We start from the raw sequence: 23798 nt of genomic DNA, 5'->3' as shown, positions 1-23798 counted from the left end.
CCAGAGAGCTCACTCTCTTTCTCTACTGCCCTCCCTGGTACATGCACATCACCATGGAAATGTCATATGAGGGCATAACGAGAAGGCAGTCAACTACAAGCTAGGAAGAGAGCTCTTACCAGAAACCAAATTTGCTAGCATCTTGATCATGAACTTCTAGCCTCCAAACTATGAGAAAATAAATTTCTGTTGTTTAAGGCACCCAATCTGTGGTATTTTGTTATAGCATCCTGAGCAGACTAATACAATTGGTTATTCTATTTATGTCTTGTCTCGCTAAGGGAAGGCCAAGTCTTATATTTCTCTATATTGTTCTTTGAAAAGCATTACATATTTAGTAGATGTTTAAAAAATATTGACTGAGTGATTAAAGTGTAAGCCTTGACAAATATTACTTCTTCTTCCTAAAGTACTTTTCCCTTTCTCTTTGACTGGTTAAATTCTACTCATCCTTCAGGCCTCAGCCTTAATATCACCTCCTCAGAATATTCCGTGTGCTACGTAATCTAAATTATTAGCTTCATCCTTTTTCTTTTTTTATAAAATTGAAGTATAGTTGATTTACAATATTGCGTTAGTTTCAGGTGTACAGCAAAGAGATTCAGTTATATATATCTATATTTATATATATATATCTTTCCAGATTCTTTTTTTTCAACTTTCTTTTTTTATATATATAAATTTATTTATTTTATTTATTTATTTTTGGCTGCATTGGTCTTCGTTGCTGTGCGTGGGCTTTCTCTAGTTGCGGTGAGCGGGGGCTACTCTTCGTTGTGGTACGTGGTCTTCTCACTGTGGTGGCTTCTCTTGTTGCAGAGCACGGGCTCTAGGCGTGCGGGCTTCAGTAGCTGTGGCTCGCAGGCTCTAGAGTGCAAGCTCAGTAGTTGTGGCGCACGGGCTTAGTTACTCCTCAGCATGTGGGATCTTCCCAGACCAGGGCTTGAACCCATGTCCCCTGCATTGGCAGGTGGATTCTTAACCACTGCACCACCAGGGAAGCCCTTTCCAGATTCTTTTCCATCGTAGGTTATTATAAGATAATGAATATAGTTCCCTGTGCTATACAGTAAATTCTTGTTGTTTGTCTATTTTATATATAGTAGTGTGCATCTGTTAATCCCATACTCCTAATTTATCCCTTCCCTCCCCTTTCACTTTTGATAGCCATAAGTTTGTTTTCTACGCCTTGTGAGTCTGTTTCTATTTCGTAAATAAATTCATCTGTATTATTTTTTAGATTCCACATATAAGTGATATCATATAATATTTGTCTCTCTGTCTTACTTCACTTAGTATCCTCTAGGTCCATCCATGTTGCTGCAAATGGTAATATTTCATTCTTTTTTATGGCCAAGTAATATTCCTTTATATATTTTATATATATATATATATACATATACATACATATACACACACATATCTTTTTATCCATTCATCTGTTGATGGACACTTAAGTAGCTTCCATGTCTTGGCTATTGTAAATTGTGCTGCTATGAACACTGGGGTGCATGTATCTTTTCAAATTAGCTCCATCCTATTGTTCTCTCTCACAGAGTCATCATTCTTTTCCTTCATAGTATGTATGGTAATTTTAATTATATTTGTTTACTGTAAGTTCCTTGAAGGCAGGGACTTTGACTTTCCATGATATCCCCACCACCTAGCACAGTGCGCTGTACAAATATGAAGATATATTAAAATATTATAAATTTTTGGAATATCTGATGATTGAATGATTTGACCACTTAACTTATCTCTTATTGGTCATAACTTGATGCTTTTTTGACTCCCCCTCTCTGGACCCAGAGAACATACTGGCCTTGCCCACATGTCCTTGAGGGATTTAAAGTCTAGGCAGTGTCTGAAGTGTTGAGGATAATCAGAAGATGCATCTTGGCTAGGAGGGCTATGCAGACTCAAAGGTAAAGAGATCAATGGTAAGCAAATTAGCTTGTTTGGAGTGGAGGCTGTATAAACTTGGTTGAAATGATGGTGTTGGGGACAGTTGATAAGCTTTGGGTTCCAGGCTGATGACTTTAGACTGATAAAATAGACCAAGGGAGCTGCTGGTGGTGACTGAGCTGGGGAGTGACCTCATGAGAATGGAATTTGAGAAAGATTATGCTAACAGCTGAGGATTGTGTGAATTGGAGGAGAGAGTAGGGACCAGGAATGCAGCAGAGAGGCTGCTAGGGAGTCTAGGCAACTCTAAATTTCTATTATGATAGGATCCTAGATGGTTGAATCTGAAAAAAAGATGGAAAATGGAAATGGTTCCGAATTACTCATTTATAGTAAGAAATATTCTTATCCAATTCCTTCTCCTGAGGGCATTAAGATTCTAACCTTCTAACCGGAAGGCAGCTTGGTGACTATAGCCTTCAAACCAAAAGAGCTAATTGAATGATCTTACTGGCTATTATCTACTTTTCCTCAGAAGGGACATATATGTCTGACTGCTAGACAAAAAATATCTGTATCATTTGGAGAGGACACCAACCAAATAATAGATTCTTTATTTCTCCCTTTTCTAGTTTCTAGAGAGACTTTCGTTGTTCTCTAAATAAATTGCACTGCAATGGATTAAACACAGACTTGATTTATTCCAGTCTTGAGTATACACCATAGTGGTCTTAAATAGACTTTGTTATTATTCTTGGTTTGTTTTTGTGTCACAAATATATGATTTGGGAGATATGTGATAAGCTAGGTTTAAAACATACTGAGTTTGAAATGCCTCAGGTGAGAAATGTCCAAAGGTCAATTGAAAATGTGAAGCTTGAACAATTTAAGAAAGAAGCTGGCACTGGAGATATAGATTTTTCAGGTAGAACTAAATGCTTTCTTTTTGGGGTTATGTTATACCTTGTAAAACCTTTGTGAGACTATTTATCATTATATTAAAACTCTGTTTATATATCTGCATCCTCCACACCAGACAGTGAGCTCCTTGGGGCCAGCGGAAGCCTCTCACTCATCTTAGTAAACATACCTGCACGCTGTGGGTGCCCATTAGGTGTTGGTTGAATGAGTGAATGAGAGTAATGTAGATAAAGGAGATAAAGGAGAGGAGGGTCAGTGACATCTTTGGTGTTGTAAGTACAGCAGAGAAGGCCTAGAGATATCTAAGACCACAGATCTAGCCACAGACAAGTCACCAGTGGAGTGCTAGGGGGGAAGTCAGAATTCAAGAAGTAAAAGAAGAAGCTGGTGGAAAGGGAAACCGAGAAAAGAGAATCATCTTTAGCATTGAAAGCACATCCCCAAATGCTGAGAACAAGTGCCTGCTAGGAGTTTGAGTCACCTCCTCCTTACTGAGAGCCATCCATGCTGTAGGCGCCAGGCCAGCTCTTTCATTGATGCCTTCTTGCTTCCATGCTCCCTTGGGGGCCAGGCCTTTCCCAGAGGGAACCCCTATCAGCAATTCCAGCTCCCACTGTCACCTTAGATTAGTGTCCTGGGCTCTTGTCCCAGGTCTGCCATGACTCACAGTGTGACCTGGGGCAAGTCACCCCCTCTTCTCTGGGTCTCTAAAGCTCCTTGCAGCTGTCAGGATGTCTGGGAGAATGCAGTTTGGATGACTGGTGAGGATTCCAACTTGCTCTCTGCTGCTTTTCATCTGTAAATCGCTTTGCCAAACACCAGCTGTCCTGCGCTCTGCTTTCGGTCCTCAGGCGGGCTCTAACCCACCTGTCGTTGGGCCCCCCCAGCATCCTCCTCCCACAGTTCAGTTGGCAGATACGTCTCCAGGCGGCACTGCCTTGATCTCAGCACAGAAAATAGCTTCAGCCATTTAGGCTGACTGTTGAATGATGAGGCCAAGCACATGTAGCTCTCTCCACCTGAACTAAAACAGCCAAGGAAACGAAGTTTGAGGACCTGATTTAAGTGCTCTGAGAGCCGGTGCTACCATGGTCCTTGAAATTTTGATTTTAGACACCTTTCTACTCCTTTTCTGCCTTTACCTTGGGTGCTCTGGGCCTTAAGGGTCTCTGACACTTCAGGTGACTCATTGCTTTTTTCCTCCTTCCTTGGTGGAATCTTAGATACAGAGGACTCTGGGTTAATCACGCTCCTTGATTTATAGCCTTCTTTCATCAATGGTTCATGCAAGGCCTCTCTTGTTTAATTGTTTATTTTTTCCCTTTTATCTCATTACCCTTCCCATCTAAACTACGCTGGACATTACAACGTTAGGCAACCATCAGATGTTTTTAATGTGTATTTCTTTTGTTTGTATGTGTTCTTGAATAACAGGTAATGTTTCTAGTATGCATGTATTTTAAGATTTTTAATATATTTTATTCTACCTAGTGTACCCAAAATGTTATTTCAAGATGTAATCAATAAAAAATTACTAAGGAGATATATTACATTCTTTTTTTTTTTTTGGTCCTAAGTCTTCAAAATCCAGTGTGTGTTTTACTCTTATAGCGTTATCTCAATTTGGATGCTAAATTTTCATCATAAATATTTGATCTGTATTTAGATTTCATAAAATTCACAGTTGAAAAGTAGATTCATGTACATGAGTTGTTCCAAACATACTTTAAAATTTTCCAGTAACTGAATCAAATACCAAAAAAATCATTTTCTTTTAATATTTGCATCCAAATTGAAAAAATTGCTTCATTTTAGAATTGATTTGACTTTGAAGCAAAAGCATGTCAGTTTCACAACTATGTGCAAGTTAAGTAAATTTACCAATTCTTGTGTCAATCAGTATTATTAACATGAAATTCAAAGAGATATTGCATAAATTGGAAAGCAACTCTAAGATTTATTAACACCAGCAAAACATTTAAACTTTTCTTGTCGTTTTTGCAGCCAATTTACATAGAACTGTTGATTATAATTAAAATATTCTGTGTGTTTATGTTAGAAAAATGTGTATTGATTTGCATTATGAGAAGTTTCAGTTTTAGCATAAATTCTTGTACCTATCTAGCTAAGTCACAAATAAGCATTTTCTTTCCTTGGAGCTTCAATTTTAGCTCGTTCATATACAATACGATATCAGTGAGATTGTATGCATATATTTTTAATTTATAGAAATGTTATCGTGGCTTATACCTCATTCAATTTCTTACTTGTCACTATGTTTCTTCTGTGTATGCATCTAATCCTTTGCTTCTAACTGCTACACACTCTTTCATGGTGCATGGTGCATCTTACCCAGGGATTCCCAGTGATGGAGACCCAGATTTCTTCCAACTCCTGCTACCATAAATCATGCTGCAGACATCCTGTTCATGCACCTTATGAATTCATGTGAGATTTCTTTCAGATGTATACTTAGCTTGATTGCCCTTCTAAATCACAAAGCAGTACTCCTTCTATCCCGCATATTTCTTAGCTTTTCTATTTTTTCTTTTTTTCTTTATTATTTTTTGGCTGCATCAGGTCTTAGTTGCAGCATAAGGGGTCTTTGTTGAGGCGTGCGGGATCTTCCGTTGTGGTGAGGGCTCTTCACTATGGCGCGCGGGCTTCTCTCTAGTTGTGCCGTGTGGGTTTTTTTCTCTCTCTAGTTGTGGCGTGAGGGCTCCAGAGTGCATGGGCTCTTTAGTTTGCAGCACGTGGGCTCTCTTGTTGAGGAGCACGAGCTCAGTAGTTGTGGCACACGGGCTTAGCTGCCCCATGGCATGTGGGATCTTAGTTCCCCGACCAGGGATCGAACACATGTCCCCTGCATTGGAAGGCAGATTCTTTACCACTGGACCACCAGGGAAGTCCCAGCTTTTCTATTTTTTTGCCTTTCTTTTTTCCTTCTGGGAGACATTCTCTCTTTTGTCTTTCAATTCCCTAATATGTTTCCCAGCTGTGTCTATTCTGCTACTTTTCATATCTATTGTGTGCTCTATTTTAGTTATTTTTATACCTAACATATTGCTTGTTTTACTAAAGTTGTTTTTCTTATTTCAACTTTTTTTTTTTAAATTTATTTATTTATTTTTGGCTGCATTGGGTCTTCGTTGCTGTGCGCAGGCTTTCTCTAGTTGTGGCGAGTGGGGGCTACTCTTCGTTGCGGTGCACGGGCTTCTCATTGCAGTGGCTTCTCTTGTGGCGGAGCATGGGCTCTAGGCACGTGGGCTTCAGTAGTTGTGGCACGCAGGCTCAGTAGTTGTGGCTCGCGGGCTCCAGAGTGCAGGCTCAGCAGTTGTGGCGCTCGGGCTTAGTTGCTCCGCTGCATGTGGGATCTTCCCAAACAAGGGTTCGAACCCATGTCCCCTGCACTGGCAGGCGGACCCTTAACCACTGCGCCACCAGGAAAGTCCCTCTTATTTCAATTATTATAATTTTCTGTATGTGATGTTTCTGTTTGGTTCTTCTTTATGTTTTCTTGTTCTGGTGTCATAGTGGTAATATGTTCCTTTATCTCTTTTAGCGTGTTTATTATGCTACTTTTAAAATCTTGGTCTATCTGTTGTCATCTTTCTACTTAAGATACAATCTGTAATCAAGTGGGTTGTATCCATCTGAATTAGTTGTGCTCCTCACCTGTCTTGTTATTTGGCCCATGGGCATGTAGGTTGCTCTGTTCAGCAATGTGTACCAGTGCCATTTAGCTCAGGGGGTGAGGGTCAGGGTTGAATGAGCCGTAAGACTGAGAACCCCAAGCACCAAAACTCCCAAGTCAGTCAGACCCAACCTCACTAAATAACTCCTCATGTCAGGGCTTCACCTTTTGCCCCCACCTTCCAAGGGAGAAGCAACCTTAGGGGAAGTACTTCTTAGATTGCAGCTCTCCTGCTATGAGAGTTTAGGGGAAGAGGAAGGGAAACAACTGTCCAAAGTTCAGTTTCCCCTCCTATTTTTTATTGGCTCCTCACAAGCACAGTGCGTCTTCAGTGCCCTGATGTTACTCTTACCAGCGGTAAGATCAGCGGTTTGAGTCATGAAGGTGATGGCACATGACTGTTTGTTCCAAGACACTGGCGGAGGAAAAGACAGATGAGAACCCCAGAGATCCTCTTCTTTTTTTTATCATTCCACAGCCATGCCTGGCCACCTCCTGCCGTAAACCAAAGCCACCCCTTTACCACACACCACACCAGTTCAAAACAGGGCACCCCCTTCACCCAAGGGGTATCTCACAGTTTTCTTCATTTCTTGGTGTTTTCTGTTTATAATTCTTTCGCCGTTGACCTTGGGAGAGGGAGCAGCCGTCACACCGGTTCAGTCAAGCTTAAGGATTTTGATTACTTGCTTTGTGCTAGACACTGCTCTAAGTGTAGCATCTGTATTAACTCATTTAACCCTTACAATCACCCTGTGAGGTTATATTAGCAGCCCCATTTTACAGACGGGAAAACTGAGACAGAAAGAAGTTAACTAGCTTGCCTAATGGACAAATCAATCAGGACTCTAACCCAGAACTCTTAACTCCTGAGTGGGCCCTCTTAACCTCTGCCTTGCGGCAGAGCCCGATTTACCCAGTGTCCTCTACAGAGACATATAAATGTAGTGTTGGCCAGAGCTTTGCCCCATTATGTCTAGCTTATGAGACACTGGCCGGAAGAGGCGGGGGGAGGTGACGAGAACAAAGCATTAACAGCCAGGCATGCTGTCAGCATCATTTGATCCCAGGCAGGCAGGACACAGGCCCTACATGGTTAGAGGTGAAGGGAGGAGGACGTGTGAGTGTGTGGAAGCCCAGCCCAAAGGAGGGCTGATGTCAGTTCTCTTCTGTGCGTTTGTCCAGATTTGACATGTGGTGTAAGCTGATTGGTGTGAATTTCTGTTCTGCGTTTTCCATCTACTGAGTGTGAGGTTCTTCCAGTGGCAGCATTCAAGTGGCTGGAGCAGCTCTGGCTGGGGACCACTCGATGCCTCCCCAGAGGCAGTAGTTACGCTACCAGTACCTGCTACTATGCTTGCCTCTTTATACTTCTGCCTCTTCCTTCCGTCTCTCTACCTTTCCTTTGCTCTGATTGGTCAACCCTGCCCTAGGTCCTGTGAAGGGTACTCTAGGTGGATGAAATTGGAAGGTGAAAGTCAGTGGCCGTGAAGCAGAAAGTGAAAGTGAAAGCTCTGACTCCAGTTCTTGGGGGTCTCATGAACTGTGGGCATCATGGGTTTTAGTAATAACAAGGCTAGTGTCAGGTATCTTGATTCTCGACACAGCTCCTTCTGGGAAACCACAGCTCCCCTCTAGTAGCTTCTGAAGTGCCAGCCACTTTTTTAGCTGGGGTTGCTTAAAAAGAATCAGAAACTGATTTGAGGAGCATCTCCTCCCCCACTGAGGTTTCAGGCAGGCAGGTTCCTCGTCTGAGTGTCGCTGACAGGCAGGCTGCTGGGCCCCAGGGACCAGTTACATGCTTTCTGAGCCACAAATATTTCACACTGTGGGTACCCAGCGGCCGCCCTTCCCCTCCCCTGTTCCCTTCCACCTCTTTCTCCTTCCTAAACCCGCACCTTACAGTCAAATTAGCCACGGCCACCTTACTCGTCCCTCCCTCCTGCGGGCCCCTCTCCTGGTGTTCCTTCCGGGAAACCTGAGACACCAGAGCACACCTCTAGCTTCCTCTGGCTCGGAAAACAAAGTGAAATTGACAGCTATGATTGTTTCCTATATGCCAGAGATGGTTTGTGGTGTCTAACGAACATTATTTCATACAAATCTCACAACAACTTGAGAAGGAAATGTGTACTGTTAAAGGTCCTGAGGGTCCTGGGCCCAAGATTTAGAAATGGCAAAACCAGGATTCAGACCTATGCTTGTCTGCCTCTAAAGTCCACACTCCTTCCATGTTTTCAGATCCCCCAGCCCCATTCTGCGTTCCCAGTTTTCTAACCTCAGAGCTCTGTTCCCAAGCAGTCTGGACATTTTGTTTCGCCTTAGAATTTAAAAAAAAAAGAAAAAAAGAGGAGAAAGAAGAAAGAAAGAAAAAGAAAAGAAAGGAAAAGACAGAGTTACAGCTGCCTGTCTTTTGGGGATCATATTTCTTCATAGAATGATTAGAATACCTTGTTTTTCTATTCAACATCTCATTCACTGGTTATTTTTGAACTTTTAAACCATGGAACTATTTCTTACGAAATGACCATGGGACCTCCAGTATATAAAACACCTAGGAGTGGTGCTGTTTGAAGTGGCAGGGGATGGGGGAGCCCCAAGACCTGGCCCCTCTGTGTCCCTGACAGCCAGAAGCAAGCTAAGGAAGCCTTAGGTGTCTGTTGAACACACTGAAAGCTCCTGATTATCTCTCACTTTAAAGATGAGGAAGCTGGGGCCCAGAGAGGGGAAGCGACTGACAGTCAGAACTAGTAGTGTCTGGCTCTCGCAGCTTCTGGCCTGCAGCTTTCTACACTGTGGGTATCTCTGCACCTTGTCCAGGAAGGGGATGCGGGTGGGGGTAGAGAAAGAGGAGAGGCTGGGCTTCCTCTTTCCTCCTTGCTCATCACCAACATACTGAGCTCCCAACCCCCTTGGGGAAGGAGGTAGTACTTCCCCAGGAAGAATACTGAAGGGTGGAAGCAGAGGCACGCGGGAGCAGGGGACGAGGAGTCGGAAGGAAGAGAAGGCTGGAGAGGGGAAGGGGGAAGGGGAAAAGAGCCAAGGAGCTGCCGGACCAGCCCAGGACCAGGACTGGCCTAGGGTTTGCGTCCTGGTCTTGCTCTAGGGTCCCCTTGGGCAAGACCTGCCCCCCTTTCCTGCCTCAGTTTTCTTTGAAGGCTTCTCTGCTCGCCAGCGGTGAGAGCACGTATAGGGTCCAGGACGGGCAGGGTGGGGTAGGAGCACTGCACACGAGCAGCCGGGCTTAGCTGGCGCAGCTCCGCCTGTGAAGAGCTGAACGTCTCGCGGTAGCTCCGAAGTCTCCTGGGCCTTAGATTCCTCACCTGTCACACCAGACGGGATGAGACGATCTCTAAGGGCCCTTTTGGCTCTGAAAGATGTGGGACCTGGAGCCTGTGCTTAGGGAACCCAGAGAATGGGCAGATGTGGGCTCCACGGCACCAGGCGTTCTGTGGTCTAGCAATCTTGGGTTTTTTTTTGTTTTTTTTTTAATGTATATTTTTAAGTCTTTATTGACTTTGTTACAATATTGCTTCTGTTTTATGTTTTGTTTTTTTGGCCGCGAGGCATGTGGGATCTTAGTTCGCCCACCAGGGATGGAACCCTGCACTCCCTGCATTGGAAGCTGAAGTCTTAACCACTGGACAGCCAGGGAAGTCCCTAGCAATCTTGTTTTATGGGAGAGGAAAGTGAACCTAGAAAGGCAAAGTGACTTTTCTGCTTCTCTCAGCTTTATTTCTCTTCAACCTCTGAAATGTAGAGCCATACAATTCAGTTCAAAGCAATTCTGTGCAGTGGAGAAGCTTTTTGTTGTTGTTTTTCCGAACATTTTTTTTTGACTTTCAACTTTTTTTTTTTAAATAAAAACAGTACATGCTCGTTGTAAAGACTTCCATTAATACAGGAAGTGAAAAAAGTAAAAACTGCAAATTGCTGTCATCCTCCTGTCCTTACCCTTTGTGTCCTTAGGGGTGTTTCCTGTTAACATTTTAATGGTATTCATCCTGACCTATCTGATGAACCCACAAATATATGTGTTCCCACCCCCCCCCATGGGATTATAATATCAATGATTCAGGCACAAACTTTAGAATCAGACACACCTGGGTTCTAATCCCAGTTTATAGCTAATTAGCTGAGTGGCCTTGTTACTTGACCAGTTTTAGTCTCAATTTCCTCATGTGTAAAATGGGAGTAATAATATCTACCTTATAGGACTGCAGTGAAGATTTAAGGAGATTTTGTGTGAATGGCACTTAACTACCAGTGCCTGATACACAGTAAGTACTACACACACACACACACACACACACACACACACACACACATATCCAGGGGGCACAGAATGAGTTAGAGGTACAGTATATAAAAATGAGACCCAAGTTTCCTGACCTTCAGTCTCATCGACTTTCAGCCAACCTCTCTGCTTCTCACCCTGGCTCCACTGGGCACAAGTTATGTGCTCAATATTTGTTGAATGAATGAAGCTGTGGGGTGGACCCAGGGATTTGAGGTCTGTGGAGTTCCCGGGGAGCCTGCTCTGGGAGATGCAGGGCTTTACTCGGTGGATTGGGAGGGTGTGGGACAGTGTGAGCTGTCCGGACCAGCTGTTGCTTCAGGGTGCCAGGCCGGAGAGTTGAACCTCAGGGCAGAGCTGAGGCCCCAGAGTGGCTCTCAGCTTAAAGGATCTTGGCTTAAAAGGAATGTGCAGTGGGCTGCCTCTGTTCAGGAGGGACTAAAAAAAGCCTCGCCCTCCCCTGGGCTTTGTGTGAGGATTATCAACTGCTCAAGTCAGCTCATCTCTCTGGCTGGACTCTGGCATTTTTGAGAGGGTCTGTTTCCCTGGCCCCTCTGGGTGTCCACTGATTGGCAGGAAGGGGTCAGCCTGACCCAGAGGTGGAGGTCATGAGGAGTGTGAGGTGTGGGGGGAGGGGGAGGGGGAGGGGGCCGGTAGCCCCAAACCTGGTGACAATGCACAGTTGTCAGCTGTACCCTGCTGGTGTTTCTTCCTTTTATAGTCAGCAGCAGTTGCTCTTGCGATCACCCAGCCCCTCCGTGGGGGCTCCTGCCCAGGATAAAAGGGGCGGGAGGCAGCCCAGTCTCCCGTCTCTCATCTCCTGGGCGCCGCATCTCTTGATTCCTTCCTAGGTCCCAGCTCTGCGGAAGAGCCCAACAAGACAACATGCCTCCCAAGAAGCCTGAGCCTAAGAAGGAAGCGGCCAAGGTAGCCTCAGCCCCAGCCCTGGCCTCTGCCCCACCTCCTGAGCCCCACAAGGAACCTGCCTTTGATCCCAAGAGTATAAAGGTAAGTGAGCCTCAGCCACTGGGATGGGGGTGGGCATGACATTCAGGGTCCTCTTTGCCCTGGAGCTCAGAGATCTCCTTCATGGAGGCTGGACCGCGGTGAGGGCTGCGGTGTCCATCCCCCACTCACAGTCCCATGGGGCGTGGAGCAGGTGCTGGGGCTGGTGAGGGCTATTTTGGATTGCAGGCTTTTCTGCTCTGTCTGAGGAAGCCCTGCTCTGTCATCCTAAATTTGCCCAGCAAAGTTGGGAATGGCAGGGAGGTACAACCAACCAACCACCTAAACTTTCTTTAAGGCACTGTGGGGACCACCATAGTGAAGTAAAAAAGACTGTGTGATTTCTTATGGAGAACAGACACAGAATGATAACTTCCGGTGTAACTGGGAGTAGGTGATATAAAGAGCGAGGGAGCCCTGCTCTCTGGGTGCTAGGGTCTGGGGAAGGCTTCACCTGCAAAGACCCTTGCACTGGGTGGGTGGTGAGGGCAGGGAGGCCCTAGATAAGATGAGAAGAGCCTGCTTCTCTCTCCTCTTCCCCACCCAGGTGGACCCCTCCTTCTGTGCCCTTAGCCTGGGCTCCTATCTGGAGCATGCAGTGGCCTAGCCTAGCCCAGGCCGAGACCCTCTCTCTAACCTGGTGTGGGAGCTGGGCCAGGCTGCCACTGCCGCCGCAGCCCTATTCCCTCTCTGCCCCACCGCGCTCCCCTCGCCCTGAAAGGCCCCTCTCCTTGGAGCTGGTGTAGACCCTGCCTGCTGACTCAGTCATTTTAGGCCTCCCAGCTATCTGGCCCAGCTGCTTAAGGAATGGAACGGGGAGGGGATGGGCCAATGAAGGAGGGGGTCAGAGGCCTCTGGAGACTGAAGCAGTTTTAAGCTTTGGCACCAGAGTGTAAGAGGTCAAGTGGCTACTGGTATGAAGGGCTATTAATAGCAGGTTGGGAGTGGTGGGCCCTTGGGTATATCAGCCTCAGGGCAGGGCTGGGGGTGGTGAGGAATCAGATCAAAATTAGAGCTCAGGACCTGGTTCTGTGACAAAGAGGAAGAGAAACTAGCCCCCAGAGCTCTAACTGGATGACCCTCCCTGGCTCTCTCAGGATACTTCCTAGTACCCACAGCCCTGGGAGACCCTGCCACTGTGCCCAGAACCCTGGGGTTGATCTATGGTAGTCCCTACAAGGGGCGGAATTTAAGCAGAACTGGCTTGGCCAAGAGATGGGACATTCTGGGGAAACTGAGGCACAGGGTAAGACCTTGAAAGTGCCTGAAGGTTTTCTAGGTCATACATCGCTCCCTCTCTGGGCAAAGCCTAGCAAGAAAAGCTGACGATCTCCCCCTTCAGGAAACCTGGATTTCTGATTTGTTCTGATAACGCACTGTTCCCGTCGGACAGCCTAGTCTGGACAAGAGCTGCCTAGTGGTATCATCCGAGTTCCTTCTCTTTGGCCTCTCACTTCCCTCCATCCACCCACCTTCCCCAATTTCTCACATCTGGTTGCAATTCTCTTTTCCATGTCTGGATTTTCCGGTTCTGGGAGTTGTTGAAATTGCTTTAAAGTGGAAAAAAAAATTAGGTATTTTTCATGAAGACTATTTTCACTATTATTATAGTTTACCCAGTTCCTTTGCTTAGAAGATTCTTTGCTCAAAAACAGAGCAAAAGTAAACTTAAGCCCAATGTGTGTGGTTATGACCATATATTCAGATGTTATGTTGTTATACTAATTTCTCTTACAATGTTTAATCCTGGGGCTTAAAGCATCGCAAAGTAAGGCAAACTGCACCGTTCCCCAGAGGGTTCATTCAAAGCATCCTTTACCCCATTTAGGGGGTTTCTTTAACTTTCTGACGAACCCTCCCCTACTCCTTCGGCAAAGTCCATTCCTGGGCACAGCCAGTTCTCTTCCCAACACGGTGTAACCCCTCTCCTGCTCTCCTAGCTCGTTCCGGCCACCTCCGGCGGTCCTCATTAACGAGGTCAGCCTCGGATGGGCACAGAGCAGCAGAATCAAGACTAGGAATGGTGGCACACAAAGAAGACGCTCCAGGATTGGTTACCACCACCAGCGGAGAGGGTGGTGGTAGATAAGGACCGTGAAGTAACGTGCAAGATCCTAAATTAAAATAATGACTCATGCTTGTTCATTGTCCTTCATCTTCAGAGCCTTCCACCTTCTTCTTCTGTACTCAGATTTGAATTTAGGGGGGAAAACCCAAACTTTACTCCTCTCAACAAATATATTTTGAGTGCCTACTCTATGCCAGGCATTTTCTGGCAAATCCCCTGCCCTGCCGGGACCCTGACTTCACGGAGTCACAGTACACATAAAGGCATGACAGGAAAACAGGAAGCATCCAGGGCCCGCCTGAGAGGGATGTGTGCCGAAGGAGGGGCTGGGATGGAGGGGGTGAGGGAAGGCTTTGTTGAAGGAGGTGGGTTGAAAGTCAGCATCAAGTAGAAAGGGGAGAGACTGAAGGGGTGGATGCGAGGGCTGTTTACAGCCGCTGGGACGGAATTTACATTCGACCCAAAGGAATTATAATAGGGAGTCAGTGTGGGGTCTAGAGTTATTCAGAGTGTTTCTCTTTCCCTCTCATTTGGAGCCATCACTTAACAAGTGGTGCTGAGAGAGCTTTGGAGGCTGCATTATTTGACAGCATGTCAGTTGTGGCCTAGTTGTCAGGAGGCCGGTGTTTGACTCTCAGCCCGTAGTCTCCTTCCGTCCTCATCAGTGTCTGCTGGAGGTGACCCGATTGCTGCGGAAGCCGCTTCTGCTTCCCTTTGGAAGGCTTTAGCAGTCCCAGCCCTCATTCCTCTGTGTTTCTCTCCACAGATAGACTTCACTGCTGACCAGATCGAAGGTGAGTACTAGCAACCCCACCTATCCCACCACACTCTCTCTGTTGCGCTTCCTGGGGAGGAGTTGTTGTCACCACCATAATAGTAATCACCACCATCACAATCACCATCATCACCGTCACCACCATCACCATCACCATCATCACCACCCTCATTATCACCACCATCACAATCACCATCATCACTGTCACCACCATCACTATCACCATCATCACCATCACCACCCTCATTATCACCACCATCACAATCACCATCATCACCACCCTCATTATCACCACCATCACAATCACCATCATCACCGTCACCACCATCACCATCACCATCATCACCACCCTCATTATCACCACCATCACAATCACCATCATCACTGTCACCACCATCACTATCACCATCATCACCATCACCACCCTCATTATCACCACCATCACAATCACCATCATCACCACCCTCATTATCACCACCATCACAATCACCATCATCACTGTCACCACCATCACCATCACTATCATCACCACCCTCATTATCACCACCATCACAATCACCATCATCACTGTCACCACCATCACCATCACCATCATCATCATCGTCATTGCAAACCCGTATTTGAGTCAGGGTGCACAAAGGCGTGACTGGAAAACAGTTATGCAAAATAGCAAGTATAGGTGTGTTCTCTGCTCACTTTCACCTACTACATGTTATTAGTTAAGCACTTTACGTGGATTAGTTTTTTTAATTCTCACCGCAACCCTGTGAGGTAGGGACTATCACCACCCCACTTTACAGGTGATAAAACTGAGGCACAGAAAGGTTGGGTGGCTTGCCCAGTCTCACACAGACAGTTGGTGGTGGAGCCAGGATTCTAACTCAGGCAATCTGATTCCAGACTTGAGTTCTGAACTACTCTGCCAGACTGCCTGGAACATAATAGATGCACAGCAAAAATGCCTTTTTTTCCTCCATTCTATAATCTCCTATCCAAGATATTTAGAAGCCCTCATTTTTGGTTTGTTATTGGAAAGCCCTCCTTAGGTTACCAGCTCTCTCTCCCTGCATCCTGAACTCTGCCAAGATGCTCACCCCCTAATGGTGGCAGGACCAGCGGTGACTTGAGGGTGCCCTAGTGCACCTGTGATCTCCATCAGCCCTTCTCCATCTTTGATGAAGACAATTTGTTTTCTCAACTTAATATAAGTATTATTAAGGTAGCTTCAAGACAAGCCTTGAAACCTCCCGCCCTCCAACTTAATTGTTGCCCCTCAGCCCTATCCTTTGATAAAAAAATATATAATGTTAAACCAGTATGTATGTATGTATGTGTAAAGTTTATACAAATTGAGTCATGTGATGCATACTGTCCTGCATCTTTTATTTAATATATATTTGGGTTTAACAATGTATAACATAGTACGTATTATTTAATAATATATTTAAATATCTTTTTATATTTAACACCAACAGTTCTACCTCATTCTTTTAATTTAATTTAATTTAATTTATTTATTTATGGCTGTGGTGGGTCTTCATTTCTGTGCGAGGGCTTTCTCTAGTCGCGGCAAGTGGGGGCCACTCTTCATCGCGGTGCGCGGGCCTCTCACTATCGCGGCCTCTCTTGTTGCGGAGCACAGGCTCCAGACGCGCAGGCTCAGTAATTGTGGCTCACGGGCCTAGTTGCTCCGCAGCATGTGGGATCTTCCCAGACCAGGGCTCGAACCCGTGTCCCCTGCATTGGCAGGCAGATTCTCAACCACTGCGCCACCAGGGAAGCCCCCTCATTCTTTTAAACAGTTATATAGATTCTCACACGTGGATGCACCTTTTAATCCAATCAGGCCCACATTGATAGACCTTCAGGTTGTTTCCAGTTGGGGGAAATAATGCTTTCCCCAGGGGATCTACCTAGCAATGAGTCAAAGGATATGTGCATTTTAATAGTTATTGCCAAGTTTCCCTCCAAAAAAGTGATGCCAGTTACCCACCAATAGGGCATGAGAGACGGCAGATGCAATTTGAAACAAGTGAACTGAGTCCGACTCCATTTTTGCAATACCCTGTGGACGCTCACTTTCCATCAATACTTTGTAGTGCTGTGAAATTCTTAAAATAAATTTTAATGCATTTTAGTTAAATATATACTCAGTGTATATACAAACACAGTGGCACCCATGAGGACTAGAAAATCAACTAATGATAAAAAATTTTCATTTCCCAAATGGGAATCCTGGTCAAAGCCAACTGAGACAGCTGGTTGCCTCTTTTCTCCGTGAAGATTTTCAGGGCTGGGGCCTAACTCATTCCAGCCTTTCATCCCTCTGACTTTGAAGGCATTGTTCCTTAGGTTGGATTGGAATTGTTTTTGCTTTAATTTTATCCCTATCTCTTCATTTGCTCTTTGGTGAAACTGAAGATGGTTTTCTCCTGCTTTGCTGGAAAGAACGTTATCTGCAACCAGGAGACTTTGATATTAGCCCTAAATCTGCCACTGTTGGCCATGAGACTTAGAGCAAGTCACTTCTTTAAACCTGGATTTTCTTATCTGCAAAGTGAGGGTATTTGGTTCTTTTCAATTCAGAAATTCTGTGACTCTATTCAGCATCTTCTAGATACTCTCCATCTATTTGAAGATAGTTATCAAATCCCTTCCTAGCTTTATGATCTCCAGGTGATATGGCTCCAATTTCTTTTATTTATTTATTTATTTATTTATTTATTTATTTATTTTCTCATAGGAATTAGTTTCTAAGTCCTGACTTCCTTCTCTGGTCCATATTTCCATATCCTTCTGGAAAGGGATCACCACCATTGTTCACTGCTCTAGCAGGCAGGTCCCTACTACAGATCTTTCAGAAGTTTCTTCTGGGACAATGAACTTCATCTCTCATATACCTCGAGATCACACTGGCCTTGTTTTCCTCCTAGTAGCTAGCCTAGACTTCAGTGTTTGTTTTTTCTGTGCATACCAGCCTTCCCAGCAGTCGGGAACATTAGCTGGTATAGCAGCCCTCTTCCTCCTCCTCCTCTTCCTCACTTGGTTTCCTTAATAGTTGGCTGGAAGGCACATCTGCAGTGGCCTATAAATGAGGATAATAATAGCTATAGCATAAAGTCTTTGTAAAGATGAAAGGGATAACTCATGCAAAGTTATCAGCTCAGAGCCTGGCCCACAGTAAGTGCTCAAATCATAGGTCATTATTCTTGTTATTTCCCTCCTGTTCCATCCTTCTATTAAATATCATTCTTCTTTTAAGTAGAGACTCCTATTTTTATTAAGTTTGCCCTCACTCTTCTGAATGAATTAGGAGAAGATCAAAAAGTCTGAGTTCAGATTCAACTACCATATTTATTGAACAATGAATTTGTGCCAGAAGCCATGCTAATTGCTTTAAAAGTTAAAAAAAAATTAAATTGTTCTAACAAAGCTGTGAGGTCAATGCTATTCCCTTTGACAGAGGACAAAGTTCAGTGAGGTTATGTGACTTGGCCAAGATCACACAGTTAAGTGGTAAAATTGGGATTAAACTCAGTAAGAGATTACTAACAGCATTGTTGGAGAATTTACTCTGTGTTAAGACACAGAGTTAAGGTTTTTTACGTACATTATTGTATTGTATTTGAATGAAATTTAAGGACCCTATGAGGTAGGTGCCATTTATAGAAGAGAAGAGGTTTACAGAGGTTAAATATTTACTTGCCCAAGGTCACACAGCTACTAAGCAATGGAAACAGAATTTGAACTCAATTATTTAGTAATTTGAAAGACATGCAGTTTTATATCTTTGAAATTCATACAAAGCCTAATAAAGAGTGGCAGGTAAATGTCTTGGGGAACCTGCTTTGATATGTGGAATGATTTGTAAATAATCCATATGCAGCATCAAAGGAAATAAGTGTTTCTAAAGTGCTTAGAGAGGATTAAAAGCAGCTTTTCTCCTAAGTAGTTCACACATTCTTCTTAGGTTTATATTGTTAATCTGCTTAGTAAACCGTTTCTTCCCGGGTAGCATAAGGTAATTTCAATGCCATACCCAGTCCATATTATTCCCAGTGAGGAGTTGGTTGAATCCAAATTGATTAGGAATTAAGGTTCTTTGCAAAGGGCCCAGGAGTGCCTTCATTCAGCCTTGCCCCTTGGACACCTGCCCTGGAACCTTCTGGGAGTCTGGCTCCAGAACTAGGAAATATAATAATAACCAGCATTTGTTGATTCCCTGACCACATGCTAGACACCATGCTTGGAGTGCTTTGTAATCCCCCAAGCCGCCCACACAGGTGGACACTGTGTCCTTACTTAGAGCTAAGAAACAGAGGGCCCATGGGAGTTAGGAGTTTGCCCGAGGCCACCTGCGAGTCAGTGGTAGCGCTGGGGCGGGCTGACTGTTTCCACGAGGTCACCTTGTCCCGCCTGGGAGCCCCCTCTCAGCCTGGAACAGGCAGTGCTGATATTAGCTGACTTTTGAACAGGTCTTTTCACTTTGCAAAGTGCCTCCACACACTGCCACCTCCTTTGACACTCCTAGTAACTGGGAGGTGGGGCGGGGGTGGTGGTGGTGGAGCCTTACTTTCTGTGCGTGCGCAAGGAAACTGAGACCCAGCCCTGGGCTGCTTGGCAGAGCCGAGAGGAGAACCCAGGAATCCTGACTCCTCAGCCACCGCTCTTTTCACTTCCCTGCCTCTTTCAACAGTCAGCCACCTCACCTGCAAAGGGAAGGATGGGTGGATGGGAGGGGCGGGGGCAGGGGAGACTTCAAATGATGTGACAAGGGATCGATGGAAGAGATCCCAGGCCCAGCGCTGGAACAGGTCGTGGGGCTCCAGGATGCTTCTTTAGTTGTCAGAAGATGGGGTGGGGATGGGTTACAGGGAGCGGCTGGGATGATGGCTGCAGGGAAATACTGAAATATTTTATCAACCACGCTGAGGCGGATCAGCCCCCAGCCACCGCCTTCGCTTGGCCCCGGGGGCTGCAGCCAGTCTTTTCTCTGCAGAGTTCAAAGAGGCCTTTTCGTTGTTTGACCGGACCCCGACTGGAGAGCTGAAGATCACCTACGGGCAGTGCGGGGACGTGCTGCGGGCCCTGGGCCAGAACCCCACCAACGCCGAGGTGCTGCGTGTCCTGGGCAAGCCCAAGCCGGAAGGTCAGCGTGGGCCTCGTGGTGTCTCCCCGCTGGCCCTGGGGCTCTCTCCCTTCAAGACCAACCTACCCTCCCCAGGTTACCCTCCTCCCATTGCTAGAATTACCTGGAAGCGCCTGGCACTTAGTTGACCCTCGAAAAGTGTGACTTGGGCTTGTTCTTGTTTTCCCCATGAGGGCGGGAGCTCCTGGGGAACAGAAGCGACATTCTACTTCTTCAGTGTCTTCCTCTGACACCGAGGGTGCCAGGGACATGGGGCAGGGAAGCTTGGAGGGAAGCTGATAACTGGCCAGCGCCCCCCTCTTCCCCACCAGCAAATTGTGGTCGAGGTGTCACAGCACTGAGCTGTCCTATTTCTAATGATGGTTAGATCATTGAAGATTGCAAATTATTCATTTAATATAAATTAGAGCAGACTCAAGATTAGCTCTATAACGATGCTTCTTTCACTCGTTTGCATTTGATAGATTTTGGTGAATGAGAGTTTAGAAAGTGGTGCAAGTGGCAACATTTGTGAATGTCACCTGTCACCATGGCAGTCAAGTTAACAGCTGCCCTAACACACATGTCCTTCTGAGAGGACGGGGCCAGGCAGACCTGGGCAGGAGCCCCCAGCCAGGGTGGGCCATCTCTGGAAGCTTCCTGGGCCCCATTTTGGCTCTACCCCCTTCCTTGGTTCTGGCCCCTTCCCCTCCTGCTCTTGCTGGTGAAGACACCGATGGGGGGTGAAGGATGTGGGCCAGAAGGGCCAGAGGACCAGGAGCCTACCGGTGTCAGCAGGGCTTCTCAGAGGTCGAAAGATATCTGGGCACTTCCACTGTGGGAGGTTCCTGGGTTATAAAAGAAAGCAATGCCAACATTTGGGGTATTTAAAAATGGTTTACCTCTATTAAATTAAAGCTTTTAACACATGACAATGTGGGAGAAGGGTGCTAGTCACACAAGAATCACACATTTTTTAAAATGATTGATTCAGAGTTGCTCCAGGCAGTGTGGTCTAGTGATGGGACCCAAATTTGGAGTTACGCAGAATTTTCTTTTTGCAATTTTGTCAGTTTACCCTTGTGACTGGGAGTCTGTCACGTGTCAGAAGTCTAAGTTGTGAATGTGAGGCCTGCGCTGCGTGGCCCTTGGGGCCCCTCAAATTCTACTGCTGCCACCTCAGCTCCCTGCCCCGCTGGCCACCTGGAGCTCAGAGGTCTGGGTGGAGCCACGGTCCCTCTTCCCTCCTGCCCTAGTCCTTTCACTGAGAAGAGTGCCCAGAGCCAGCTCCTGCCTGGCTCCCAGGCCTCTGAGCCCTCCGGGATTGCTGACGGGGTGCCCCACCCAGAAGTGGCAGCGGCTGAGCTCTGGGTGCTGCCAGGGACGGGCTAGCCTGGCAGAGCCGGGTGAGACCCCTCCTGACCCTCTGCTCCCTCGAGCTCACGTCGAATCCCCTTTCCTTCCCCGTCCCCGCCGCAAGAGATGAATGCCAAGATGCTGGACTTTGAGACGTTCCTGCCCATCCTGCAGCACATCTCCCGCAACAAGGAGCAGGGCACCTACGAGGACTTCGTGGAGGGGCTGCGCGTGTTTGATAAGGAGAGCAACGGCACGGTCATGGGCGCCGAGCTTCGCCACGTCCTCGCCACCCTGGGTATGCCAGCTGGGCACAGGTGGAGCCCAAGGGCAGGGGGAACAGAGGCGTGGGAAGTGCCTGAGTGGCATATGTTGGGGAGACATGGGGGTCCCTGCGTCCTGAGGATCACATCCTGATCCAGGCCTGTCTTGCTTCCCCAACTGGGTTTGCTCAGCAGGGTGGGAAGGAGAGGAGAGCAGGTTGGCCAAGCAGGGGTGAGGCCTGAGAGGTGGGACCCAGGGCTCCTGTCCTTGTCTTTGCCTCAGTCATTGGGGCCCTGGTCTGCTCACCCACTGGTGGCTGTAGCCAGAGGGAGAGACCTTGGGAACTAGGAAGGGCCTTAAGACCCTTGGCTCCACCCTCCAAAGCCTCTGGGGGAGTTTTGGTATGGCCACTTCATACATCCAGGAAGTCTTGAGCCATCAGACTCAAGGGGGTGCTTGGGTTTGGCCTGTGCCTCCTTTGCCCATCTGTAATTAAGTGCCCACTGCCTCCCGCCCCAGGAGAGAAGATGACTGAGGCTGAAGTGGAGCAGCTGTTAGCAGGGCAGGAGGATGCCAATGGCTGCATCAATTACGAAGGTATCGGCTCATGCTGCGCTTCCCCGGTCACGCAGGGATGGGGGGTTGGGTACAGTTTGGGCTGGGCTGGGCTGCAGAACAGAACAGATGCAGGAGCTAGGGAATATGTGCACCCCATTGGGCTTTGGTGAGCTCCCAGTGGATATTGCTCTTTTTCTATCCTGGGAGTGAACATCATGGCGTAATGGAAGGGGCATGGATTTCGGAGATAGCTCTGTGATATACCAGCTGTGTGACCTTGAGCAAGTCACTTACCTTCTCTGAGCCTTGGTTTTCTCATCTGAGCAATGGGGTGATGCTGGCCCCTTTCCCAAGGTTGCGGGGATTGGCAGAGATAATGTAACTCATTTCATCTGTGTCAAGTACCAGCACAGAGAGTGGACACAGAGCAGTGGTTATGTCTCTTCCTTCCTTCCACCTTCTCCCCATCAACCCCAAATGGGGGAAAGAACCATGGTCTGAAGAAAGGGTATTGGGAGGGTTTGAGGTCAGGCGGTATAGAGCAGGGAGAAGAGGTTTAAGGGGCTGAGAGGGGCCAAGTGCAGTGGCTGATTTCCGTCTTCTTTCCCAGCCTTTGTCAAGCACATCATGTCTGGGTGAAGCAGACCCCTCCAGGGTGAGTGCAGCCTCTCCTTCGGGGTCCTTCTGGGGCCCCACAGGGCACTGCAGGGGGTGGAGAACAGCCTGGCCCCGCCCATCAGTCCCCTGCCCTCTTAGTGCTCCTGTCACCTCCTGCCCTGCCCCCTGCCCTCCCTGGTCTTTGCACCTGACCTTGACCTTCATCAGTCACATCCTCCTGCCTCTTCTGGGGTCTCTCAAGGCAAGACCATTCCCTCAGGAGGGGCCTCCTGTATAGGCTCCTGTGTGTGAGGAGCCAGGTCCCAGGTGCCCTTGACCCTGTTCCTCTTTTCTCCCTTCCCTGACCACCCCCTGCGCCCTCCTGCCCAGGTTTGGTGCCGTCCTGGTAGGGATGGGGCCTGTGATCAGGGGCTGGGGTATGGAGAGTGAGGTAGAGCCCTCTAGTATATCTAGAGTGTATCTCACTAGTATATCTAGTGCTTTCTTTCAGGTGCCTGGCCCACGGCCTTAGCCCAGGTGAGTTAACGAGAGGCCCAGAGTGACTGAGCTGGAGTTGGAGTCTTGGACTGTCCACTGCACCGCAGCCCCGAAGACCTCATGGGCCCATAGCCCTCCCCGTAAATAAACAGCTCCGGCAAGGCTGTGCCGAGTTGTCTGATTCCAACCAGTCTCTGAGTTGCTTTTTTTTTTTTTAATTTTATTTATTTATTTATGGCTGTGTTGGGTCCTCGTTTCTGTGCGAGGGCTTTCTCCAGTTGTGGCAAGCGGGGGCCACTCTTCATCGCGGTGCGCGGGCCTCTCACCACCGTGGCCTCACTTGTTGCGGAGCACAGGCTCCAGATGCGCAGGCTCAGTAACTGTGGCTCACGGGCCCAGCCGCTCCGCAGCACGTGGGATCCTCCCAGACCAGGGCTCGAACGCGTGTCCCCTGCATTGGCAGGCAGACTCTCAACCACGGCGCCACCAGGGAAGCCCTCTGAGCTGCTTTTTTAAATGAATTAACTAGTTGAGTTGGGTTTTCGTGAGTGTGTGTGATAATGTCACCTGAGGCCTCATGCATATTCGTCAGAGAAATGAACAGTATCTGGGAGCTGCGGGACAAGGGCCAGAGCCCAGAGATCTAGAAACATGAGGGCCAGACCATGAGCAGAGAGCTCAGGAAGGGCCTGCAGTTTGAGGAGCTGTAATCAGGAGGAGTTTCATTTCCTT

At 47.1% G+C, this 23798-nt stretch overlaps 1 protein-coding gene across 1 annotated transcript in view; it reads left to right on the top strand.

Moving 5' to 3' along the window:
* Window positions 1-23199, top strand: part of MYL4 (myosin light chain 4) — a 29550-nt gene extending 6351 nt beyond the window's left edge. The window contains exons 2-8 of the mRNA XM_068530357.1: window positions 11669-11825; window positions 14657-14684; window positions 19665-19814; window positions 21274-21447; window positions 21933-22010; window positions 22582-22626; window positions 23080-23199. Of these exons, the coding sequence (XP_068386458.1) occupies window positions 11703-11825; window positions 14657-14684; window positions 19665-19814; window positions 21274-21447; window positions 21933-22010; window positions 22582-22610 (582 nt within the window). The 5' untranslated portion in view covers window positions 11669-11702 and the 3' untranslated portion in view covers window positions 22611-22626; window positions 23080-23199. The remainder of the gene's footprint in view (window positions 1-11668; window positions 11826-14656; window positions 14685-19664; window positions 19815-21273; window positions 21448-21932; window positions 22011-22581; window positions 22627-23079) is intronic.
* The last annotated feature ends 599 nt before the right edge of the window (window positions 23200-23798 follow it).

Source organism: Eschrichtius robustus, chromosome 20 (assembly GCF_028021215.1).
Source record: "Eschrichtius robustus isolate mEscRob2 chromosome 20, mEscRob2.pri, whole genome shotgun sequence".
Classification (NCBI taxonomy): Eukaryota; Metazoa; Chordata; class Mammalia; order Artiodactyla; family Eschrichtiidae; genus Eschrichtius; species Eschrichtius robustus.
Note: the sequence above shows the minus strand (reverse complement) of the source record. Positions and strands in the feature narration are given on the sequence as shown.